This window comes from Oncorhynchus tshawytscha, linkage group LG20, assembly GCF_018296145.1.
Source record: "Oncorhynchus tshawytscha isolate Ot180627B linkage group LG20, Otsh_v2.0, whole genome shotgun sequence".
NCBI lineage: Eukaryota > Metazoa > Chordata > Actinopteri > Salmoniformes > Salmonidae > Oncorhynchus > Oncorhynchus tshawytscha.
The window spans coordinates 45,598,614-45,609,788 of record NC_056448.1 but is presented as its reverse complement, the minus strand read 5'-3'; the positions used below and the strand labels follow the sequence as shown (position 1 = coordinate 45,609,788).

The window sequence follows — 11,175 nt, the reverse complement described above, 5'->3', positions numbered from 1 at the left end:
ATGGACATTAGACCGGTGGAAATCTGTCCTTTGGTCTGGAGTCAAAATTGGAGATGGGATTTATTTAGAATTCAAGGCACACTTAACCAGCATGGCCACCACAGCATTCTGCAGCAATACACCATCCCATCTGGTTTGGGTGTGGTGGGATTTTCAACACACCTCCAGGATGTGTAAGGGCTATTTGACCAAGAAGGAGAGTGATGGAGTGCTGCATCAGATGACCTGGCCTCAACAATCCCCCGACCTCAAACAAATTGAGACGATTTGGGATGAGTCGGACCGCAGAGAGAAGGAAAAGCAGTCAACAAGTGCTCAGCATATGTGGGAACCCCTTCAAGACTTTTGAAAAAGCATTCCAGGTGAAGCTGGTTGAGAGAATGCCAAAGTGTGTGCAAAGCTGTCATCAAGGCAAAGGGTGGCTATTTTTTAGAATCTCAAATATAAAATATTGTTTAACACTTTTTTGGTTACTACATGATTCCATGTGTGTTATTTCACAGTTATGATGTCTTCACTATTATTCTACAACGTAGAAAATAGTTTTTTTTTTTAAATAAAGGAAAACCTTTGAATGAGTGAGGTGTTATAAAACATTTGACCGGTAGTTTGTCACTCTGACAGGTTAGTTACCAGCCAATGGATGACGTCTTTCGACACCTCAGACAACTGCTCCGGTGCAGGAATAAAACACCACTGAGAGAGCTCTGTTTTTTAAACAGACGTACTATAACAAAGGAGTACCTCAAGGTTGTGTGTTAAGACCCATTGATACTCCTATGGTTCCATTCATCTCATTCAAAAGAATTACAAAACATAATTTAAACAGCCTGGAAGAAAAATGAGATGAAATCCTCCTGCCAGTCACCTCTAGCCTCAGGTCTTCCTCACTTACTTTTCTCTACTTGACTCTTTCCATCTCAATGTTTTTTTTTCTTGCTCAGAGAAACTGCCAAAAAACTGCCAAAAAGAAAAACACATTTTCAGAAGCTATTACTGTGGGCAGTGGAGAAAAGAGATTAAGATCTTCCAAGGTTGGAGGGAAGTCAAGTCAAGGCCATCAAAAGCAGTCTGACAAGATTGTGGAGGGGGGTAAATGTACTTTTTTTTTGCGGAGAGAACTTGTGAAAAGCTTTGACACGCTTGGGCTTGCAGGTGTTCTCTGGCGTTAGAAGCTTTTACACTGCTAATGATAGGAACTTGACAGGAGCAGAGATGAGGTGGAGAAAAGCGGAGCAGGCAGAGTAGGGAACTCACAGGGACCCTAAAAACACTCGCAGCCTGCTGCCGGCCAGGGGTTGAAAACAAGAAGAAAATAATAGCGTCTGCACACATTCCAGGGAGATATAGTCAATGTAAAGTCTCTCTGAAATATATTCATAGTCTCAGGAACTACAGTAGTATCTGTATATACTCTCAGAAACTACAGTAGTATCTGTATGTACTCTCAGAACCCACAGTAGTATCTGTATGTACTCTCAGAAACTACAGTAGTATCTGTATGTACTCTCAGAACCCACAGTAGTATCTGTATATACTCTCAGAAACTACAGTAGTATCTGTATGTACTCTCACAACCTAGTATCTGTATGTACTCTCAGAACCTAGTATATCTATGTACTTTCAGAACCTAGTATCTTGTACGTACTCTCAGAACCTAGTATCTGTATGTACTCTCAGAACCTAGTATATCTTGTACGTACTCTCAGAACCTAGTATCTGTATGTACTCTCAGAACCTAGTATCTTGTACGTACTCTCAGAACCTAGTATCTTGTATGTACTCTCAGAACCTAGTATATCTACAATAAGAGGATCAGGGCGAAGGTTTTCGTCTTTGCTACACCATGGCCGTCCTACAGGACTCCGTGGCTCAATGTACATATTAATATCTTAGCCTGACACATTATTCTAGTCAATATCCAACAGAGAAAATAGATAAGAGGTACGTAGTAAAAGGCTAACAAGCAGCAACAATAATAAAGCCTTTATAGTGATATATTCTTCATATGATAATGGTCGTTCCTCTTGGACACGTTTTCCCTCTCGTTGGGAGGTGTAATAAAAACATCTGGGAGGGTAGGAGAGAACGTCTTGGTAAAGTGTTCTTGTTTAAAGGTGTACAGTTGCCGTAGAGGTGAGCAGGGGGCGTGTCCTATTTAACACACGGCTGAGATGATTGGTGCAGTTAAGATGAAAGCGTAACCACACACACACACACTTTTTAATTATTATTATTTTTTTTTTACAACTGACACCTCTCAGTGCAGGTCCACACCTGACCTCTCTATCACACGCAATACAATTTACTTATTATGGTGTAAAGTTTACATCTAGAAGCCAAATCATCACACCAAGGGATTAGTTGACCCCCCTCCTCCTGGTTGACCCCCCTCCCTCCCTCCTGGTTGACCCCCCCCTCCCTCCCCCCTGGTTGACCCCCCCCTCCCTCCTGGTTGACCCCCCCCCCTCCTGGTTGACCCCCTCCCCCCCTCCCTCCCTCCCTCCTGGTTGACCCCCCCCCTCCTGGTCCTCCTGGTTGACCCCCCCTCCTCCTGGTTGACCCCCTCCCTCCCCTGGTTGACCCCCCTCCCTCCCTCCCTCCCTCCTGGTTGACCCCCCCCCCCTCCCTCCTGGTTGACCCCCCTGGTTGACCCCCCTCCCTCCCTCCCTCCCTCCCTCCTGGTGGATTTGTAAAGACCAGACAGCAACACTAGCGGTGTTTCACTTTAAATAACAGAGGAAAGGAAACATCTGGGGAGGAACAACAACAAATTAGATCAAGTGGAGGAAATAAACTGTGTAAACAACAGGAACATGAAACAGCAGTAATAGTAATCAATGTAAACGATTGATGCAAAGCCTTCTCATCTCAATCACTTCCTGGTTGTGGTGAGTTAGTTGGCCCCCCCCCACACTCCCTCTTGGTGGTGACCATTTAACCTCTAACCCCCAGTGACCTCGTCCCCTGACCCGCCTCAGACCATGAAGCGGTGCTCCTTGCCGTCGTGGGCCATGAGGATGACGTTCCGGTTAGAGGTCCAGATGAGGCGGGCCAGCTTCAGGGCATTCTGAGAGCCAGGAGAGGCAGGCTGTACCGGGGGGACCTGGTAGGTCTTGATGCACTTCAGCTGAGGGGTAGAGTTCAGCATGCCAATACTGCCCAGCAGAGACGTATTCATCTGGAGAGAGGAGGAAGCAAGAACAAAAAGGGGGAAAAAAATGATTTTAATATTTTATTTATTAAATCTGTTTTATCCATTTTCTAGGAGAGAACAGAATTCCTCTATTTACTTGATCAGCCGAAGGAGTTTAGGGTTCTCACGGCCCGAGAGGACTTTAGGGTTCTCGGGGCCCTGGAGGAGTTTACGGTTCTCGGGGCCCTGGAGGAGTTTAGGGTTCTCGGGGCCCTGGAGGAGTTTAGGGTTCTCGGGGCCCTGGAGGACTTTAGGGTTCTCGGGGCCCTGGAGGACTTTAGGGTTCTCGGGGCCCTGGAGGACTTTAGGGTTCTCGGGGCCCTGGAGGACTTTAGGGTTCTCGGGGCCTTGGAGGAGTTTAGGGTTCTCAGGGCCTTGGAGGAGTTTAGGGTTCTCAGGGCCTTGGAGGACTTTCTCGGGTTCTCGGGGCCCTGGAGGACTTTAGGGTTCTCGGGGCCCTGGAGGACTTTAGGGTTCTCGGGGCCCTGGAGGACTTTAGGGTTCTCGGGGCCCTGGAGGACTTTAGGGTTCTCGGGGCCCTGGAGGACTTTTCTCGGGGCCCTGGAGGGTTCTCGGGGCCCTGGAGGACTTTAGGGTTCTCGGGGCCCTGGAGGACTTTAGGGTTCTCGGGGCCCTGGAGGACTTTAGGGTTCTTGGAGGACTTTAGGGTTCTCAGGGCCCTGGAGGACTTTAGGGTTCTCAGGGCCTTGGAGGACTTTAGGGTTCTCAGGGCCTTGGAGGACTTTAGGGTTCTCAGGGCCTTGGAGGACTTTAGGGTTCTCAGGGCCTTGGAGGACTTTAGGGTTCTCAGGGCCTTGGAGGACTTTGGAGGGTTCTCAGGGCCTTGGAGGACTTTAGGGTTCTCAGGGCCTTGGAGGACTTCTAGGGTTCTCAGGGCCTAGGGTTCTCAGGGCCTTGGAGGACTTTAGGGTTCTCAGGGCCTTGGAGGAGTTTAGGGTTCTCAGGGCCTTGGAGGAGTTTAGGTTCTCAGGGCCTTGGAGGAGTTTAGGGTTCTCAGGGCCTTGGAGGAGTTTTCTCAGGGCCTTGGAGGAGTTTAGGGTTCTCAGGGCCTTGGAGGAGTTTAGGGTTCTCAGGGCCTTGGAGAGTTTAGGAGAGAGAGACCCAGACCTCTCTGGCAGTGTCTAGGAGAGAGAGAGACCTAAACCCCAGGCTGGCACCCCAGACCTAAACCCCAGGCTGGCAGAACCCCCTAAACCCCAGGCTGGCAGAGTGTCTAGGAGAGAGAGACCCAGACCTAAACCCCAGGCTGGCAGAGTGTCTAGGAGAGAGAGAGAGTCCCAGACCTAAACCCCAGGCTGGCAGAGTGTCTAGGAGAGAGGCTGGAGACCCAGACCTAAACCCCAGGCTGGCAGAGTGTCTAGGAGAGAGAGACCCAGACCTAAACCCCAGGCTGGCAGAGTGTCTAGGAGAGAGAGACCCAGACCTAAACCCCAGGCTGGCAGAGTGTCTAGGAGAGAGACCCCCCAGACCTAAACCCCAGGCTGGCAGAGTGTCTAGGAGAGAGACCCAGACCTAAACCCCAGGCTGGCAGAGTGTCTAGGAGAGAGACCCAGACCTAAACCCCAGTCTGGCAGAGGGTCTAGGAGAGAGAGACCCAGACCTAAACCCCAGGCTGGCAGAGGGTCTAGGAGAGAGAGACCCAGACCTAAACCCCAGGCTGGCAGAGTGTCTAGGAGACAACTCCAGACCGTCTCCTAGCACATTACCAATGTAGCCGGCTAGCTGTGCTTCCCGCAGGAAGGCACAGACCTGTGGTTTACATTTACAGTAAGGTCATTAGTGATAGGGGGCAGAGACTTGGCAGCGTCAGGGGTTTTACAGTCCCTCCTCTCCTCTGTGCTACTGCTGCTGGGAACAGGACAGGAGACAGCCGGGCTGGGATGTGGTGTGTGTGCTGGCAGGCCAGGAGACAGGACAGGAGACAGGACAGGCTGGAGCAGGACTAGACTACCTCTCACTGGGGGCCATTAAAGCTCCATGCTTCCCTCCACTATGCAATATCAGCTATCTTCTAGGAACAGTGAGTGTGTGTGCCTGTGTGAGTGTGCATGTTTGTGTGTGGTGTGTGTATGAGTACAAACCTGCCAGAAGGAGATGTGGCTGTCCGCGTTAGAGTAGGTGGCCAGGTACCTCCCGTCAGGAGCAAACGACACCGCTGTGATAGGACCCTTATGACCATGGATGTTCTGAGAGAGAGAGAGAGGAAGAGAGAGAGGCAGAGAGGGAGAGAGAGAGAGAAACACAGAAAGAGAGAGAGGGATGGAGGAAGAGAGAGGGACGGAGGAAGAGTGATGGAGAGAGAGGGGGGGAGAAAGAGAGATGGAGAGAGAGTGAGGGAGGAAGAGAGAGTGAGGGAGGGAGGAAGAGTGATGGAGAGAGAGGGGGGGAGAAAGAGAGAGGGAGGGAGGAAGAGAGAGTGAGGGAGGAAGAGAGAGTGAGGGAGGAAGAGAGAGTGAGGGAGGAAGAGAGAGTGAGGGAGGAAGAGAGAGTGAGGGAGGGAGGAAGAGAGAGGAAGAGAGGAAGAGACAGAGACAGAGAGAGACAGAATTAAGAATTAACAAAGAATTAAGAATTAACAAAAAAACAGAGCAAACTAGAATGCTATTTGGCCCTACACAGAGAGTACACAGTGGCAGAATACCTGACCACTGTGACTGACCCAAAATTAAGGAAAGCTTTGACTATGTACAGACTCAGTGAGCATAGCCTTGCTATTGAGAAAGGCCGCCATAGGCAGACATGGCTCTCAAGAGAAGACAGGCTATGTGCTCACTGCCCACAAAATGAGGTGGAAACTGAGCTGCACTTCCTAACCTCCTGCCCAATGTATGACCATATTAGAGACACATGTTTCCCTCAGATTACACAGATCCACAAAGAATTCGAAAACAAATCCAATTTTGAAAAACTCCCATATCTACTGGGTGAAATTCCACAGTGTGCCATCACAGCAGCAAGATGTGTGACCTGTTGCCACAAGAAAAGGGCAACCAGTGAGGAACAAACACCATTGTAAATACAACCCATATCTATGCTTATTTATTTTATCTTGTGTCCTTTACCATTTGTACATTGTTAAAACACTGTATATATATATATATGACATTTGTAATGTCTTTGTTTTGAAACTTCTGTATGTGTGATGTTTACTGTTAATTTTTATTGTTTATTTCACTTTATATATTCACTTTATATATTATCTACCTCACTTGCTTTGGCAATGTTAACACATGTTTCCCATGCCAATAAAGCCCTTGAATTGAATTGAATTGACAGAGAGACAGAGACAGAGAGAGACAGAGAGAGATGAGAGAGCGAGCGAAAGTGAGACAGAAATGTATTACCATATTAGAGACATATTTCCCACAGACCCACAAAGAATGTGAAAACAAATCAAACATAAAACTTAAACTCCCATATCTGTGACTTCAACCACATTGGTACAACATAGACAATAATATAACATTTAAAATGTCTACATTCTTTTACAAGTTTGGTGAGTGTAATGTTCACTAATTTATATCTTGTTTATTTCCTCTTTTGATTATTGTCTATTCCATTTGCCTTGGTAATGTAAACATATGTTTCCCATGACAATAAAGACCTTTGAACTGAGAGAGAGAGAGATAAACACAGAAAGAGAGAGAGGGAGGGAGAGAGAGAGAGGGAGGAAGAGAGAGGGAGAGAGAGTGAGGGAGGAAGAGAGATGGAGAAAGAGTGAGGGAGGAAGAGTGATGGAGAGAGAGTGAGGGAGGAAGAGAGAGTGAGGGAGGAAGAGAGATGGAGGGAGGGAGGAAGAGAGATGGAGGAAGAGAGAGTGAGGGAGGAAGAGAGAGGGAGGGAGGGAGGAAGAGTGATGGAGAGAGAGTGTGAGGGAGGAAGAGAGATGGAGAAAGAGTGAGGGAGGAAGAGAGAGTGAGGGAGGAAGAGAGGGAGGGAGGAAGAGAGAGGGAGGGAGGAGGAAGAAGGGGAGGGAGGAAGAGTGATGGAGAGAGAGTGTGAGGGAGGAAGAGAGATGGAGAAAGAGTGAGGGAGGAAGAGAGAGTGAGGGAGGAAGAGAGAGGGAGGGAGGGAGGAAGAGAGAGGGAGGGAGGAAGAGAGAGGGAGGGAGGGAGGAAGATAAAGGGAGGGAGGAAGAGAGAGGGAGAGAGAAAGAGAGAGGGAGAGAGGAAGAGAGAGAGAGGGAGGAAGAGAGAGAGGGAGGAAGAGAGAGGGAGGGAGGGAGGAAGAGAGAGGGAAGGAGGAAGAGGGAGGGAGAAAGAGGGAGGGAGAAAGAGAGAGGGAGGGAGAGGTAAAGGCACACCACAACAGCAAGCAGCTGACACTAATTGAGGAGACCATAAACACAAACAACTTCTGGCAAAATCGGAAAAACATTTGATTTATTAAAAAAATCTAAACTAGAGGAAATAGGGAAACAAAATGGTGACACATGGACCCATATTAAAACACACCGTTCTACTTGATGCAAATGCAGAACAATGTCAAATTCATGAGACGTTTCATGGATTAGAAAAAGATGAGAGACAGAGAGAGAGAGAGAGACAGACAGAGACAGAAAGGACTATAAAGGACAATTAAAATCCATCAGACTCCATATTACTGACCAGGAGCTCTATAAGAAACTAAACTATTACTGACCAGGAGCTCTATAAGAAACTAAACTATTACTGACCAGGAGCTCTATAAGAAACTAAACTATTACTGACCAGGATCTCTATAAGAAAAGAAACTAAACTATTACTGACCAGGAGCTCTATAAGAAACTAAACTCAACCAGGCTCTAGAAGAAACTAAACTATTAAAGGAGCTCTAGAAGAAACTAAACTATTACTGACCAGGAGCTCTATAAGAAACTGGCAAATTTAAAAAAGCCTCATGGCATCCTCAATGAGATGCTCAAACTCACTAGCGCAAAATTGTATGTTGGCTATATTAAAACGGTTTCATTTGATCCTGAGGTTATTTCCCTGACATCTGGAATCAAGGACTCATAGCATCCAATCTTTAAGAACGGAGACAACTTTGACCCAAACAATTACATTTGTGTGAACCTGAGGAAGGTTTTATATAGTATTATAAATGAGTTTTAAAACTTCCTTAAAAATGTGATTTATACCAAAACATCGCACGACCGATCATATTCACCAAAATAAGGTATACAATGTAAAATTGGCTTCCAAAAAAACATTTGATTCAGTTTGGCATTCAGGACTGTTCTACAAAGTTATTGAAAGTGGTGTAGGGGGTAAAACACAAGACAATTATACTGGCAAGATGAGTGGCATCAAAACTGGTAAGAAAATAACATAAGTCTTTAACCAGGGCCGGGTTACACTCCTCAATATAACTGGAGGTGTGCTGCAGAGATGGTTGTCCTTCTGGAAGGTTCTCCCATCTCCACAGAGGAACTCTGGAGCTCTGTCAGAGTGACCATCAGTTTCTTTGTCACTTCCCTGATCAAGGCCCATCTCCCCCGATTGCTCAGTTTGGACCGGGTGGCCAGCTCTAGGAAGTCTTGGTGGTTCCAAACTTCTTCCATTGAAGAATGATGGAGGCCACTGTGTTCTTGGGGACTGTCAATGCTTCCCCAGCTCTTTGCCTCGATACAATCCTGTCTCGGAGGTCTACGGACAATTCCTTCGACCTCATGGCTTGGTTTTTGCTCTGACATGCTCTGTCAACTGTGGGACCTTATATAGACAGGTGTGTGCCTTTCCAAATCATGTCCAATCAATTGAATTTAGCACAGGTGGACTTCAATCAAGTTGTAGAAACATCTCAAGGATGATCAATGGAAACAGGATGAACCTGAGCTCAATTTAGAGTCTCATCGCAAAGGGTCTGAATACTTATGTAAACAAGATATGTCTTTTATTTCAAATAAATTTGCTAAAATGTCTAAAAACCTGTTTTCGATTTGTCATTATGGGGTATTGTGATGTCATTATGGGGTATTGTGATGTCATTATGGGGTATTGTGATGTCATTATGGGGTATTGTGATGTCATTATGGGGGTAATGTGTACAGATTGATGTGGTCAGAAATGGTTTAATCAATTTTAGAATAAGGCTGTAACGTAACAAAATGTGGAAAAACTCAAGGGGTCTGAATACTTTATGAATGAACTGCTGTACCCCCCCCCCCCTTCTGGGAATGTTCCACGCACCTGAATTTCTGGAAAACTTGGGAATTTTGTTGCCTGTTCCACCATCTTGGCCGCTGAGACTAGGAATTCTGTGGAATTGTGCAACTCTAGTCAACCACTGCTCTGGGTTCACAGCTCACTGCAGGAGGTGACCACTTCACCAGCCAATAGGTTACAATAGACCAGGTGTCTTATCTGCTGATCTAGAATCAGGTCTTAACAGAGCGACAGACACCAGCAACAGCAGCACACAGCACAGCAGACCAGAAAGTGGGACACCTCTCCTCTCCTCTCGGTGGGTAGGAGCATTGGGTCAGTAACCGAAAGGTTGTTGGCTTGAATCCCCGAGCTGACTCGGTACACATCTGTCGTTCTGCCCCTGAGCAAGGCAGTTAACCCACTGTTCCCCGGGCGCCGATTAAGGCAGCCCCCCCCCTGCACCTCTCTGATTCAGATGGGTTGGGTTAAATGCTGAAGACACATTTCAGTTGAACGCATTCAGTAGTACAACTGACTAGGTATCCCCCTTTCCCTCTACCCTCTCCTCTATCCCCTCTACCCACTCCTCTATCCCCTCTACCCTCTCCTCTATCCCCTCTCCTCTATCCCCACACTCTCAATCCCCTCTACCCTCTCCTCTATTGCCCCCACCCTCTCCTCTATCCCCTCTCCTCTGTCCCCTCTACCCTATCCCCTCTAATCTATTGCCCCCACCCTCTCCTCTATCCCCTCTCCTCTATCGCCTCTACCCTCTCCTCTGTCCCCTCTACCCTCTCCTCTGTCCCCTCTACCCTCTCCTCTGTCCCCTCTACCCTCTCCTCTGTCGCCTCTACCCTCTCCTCTGTCGCCTCCCCCCTCTCCTCTTATTTCCCCCTCCCATCTATCCATCTCCCCTCTCCTCTCCAGGGCTATCAGCTGGGGCTGATGGAGTCAAGCTGTGGTGGAGTTAAGCTGTGTACAGACACAAATCTTTTCAGCCACCACATAACACCTCTTCAGTTCAGCCACTAGCACAGCCTGGGCCCCTGTGATGAAGAGAGTGAGGGGCTTTGGGAGCAGCATGACCAGCTCTCTGAGACTAGGAGAGGACAAGAGTCAGGGGTTCTCCCCAGGTAGAGGGCTAATCTCCATCTGGGAGAGGAGGGATTTACTCCCTGTCACCATGACACTTCAGGGCCCCCCACCCCACCCCCCAAAACAAAACAAAAATCTGTATTTTACCTTCCATGAACACACAATAGTAAGAGTCTACAGCTACATCACAGCAGACCCAGAGTACAAATCAGATTGAAACAAATTCCTTGCCGCTTGTAATTGGTTGCTTTAAATGACGGAGTGTGCACAGGGACACGTCATTGACTAAAATAGCGCAGTTTCCTTGTAAGTAAAGTGATGAGGCACTTTATGGTGTAATGTTACTATAATCTCTCTCTAAATACTGTTACTATAATCTCTAAATACTGTTACTATAATCTCTAAATACTATTACTATAATCTCTCTCTAAATACTGTTCCTATAATCTCTCTAAATACTGTTACTATAATCTCTAAATACTGTTACTATAATCTCTAAATACTATTACTATAATCTCTAAATACTATTACTATAATCTCTCTCTAAATACTGTTACTATAATCTCTCTCTAAATACTATTACTATAATCTCTCTAAATACTGTTCCTATAATCTCTCTAAATACTGTTCCTATAATCTCTAAATACTGTTACTATAATCTCTCTCTAAATACTGTTCCTATAATCTCTCTCTAAATACTGTTCCTATAATCTCTCTCTAAATACTGTTCCCATA

The 11,175-nt window shown here is 46.8% G+C and overlaps 1 protein-coding gene across 3 annotated transcripts in view; it reads right to left on the bottom strand.

The window, feature by feature from the left end:
- Nucleotides 1-2,679: 2,679 nt before the first annotated feature.
- The window catches only part of LOC112219891 (WD repeat-containing protein 7), a 352,753-nt gene continuing 344,257 nt past the window's right edge, over nucleotides 2,680-11,175 (bottom strand). For all 3 annotated transcript variants that reach the window (XM_042302729.1, XM_042302730.1, XM_042302731.1), the window contains 2 exons: nucleotides 5,299-5,403; nucleotides 2,680-3,181 (listed from right to left, as the gene is read on the bottom strand). In XM_042302729.1, the coding sequence (XP_042158663.1) occupies nucleotides 2,978-3,181; nucleotides 5,299-5,403 (309 nt within the window). In that variant the 3' untranslated portion in view covers nucleotides 2,680-2,977. The remainder of the gene's footprint in view (nucleotides 3,182-5,298; nucleotides 5,404-11,175) is intronic.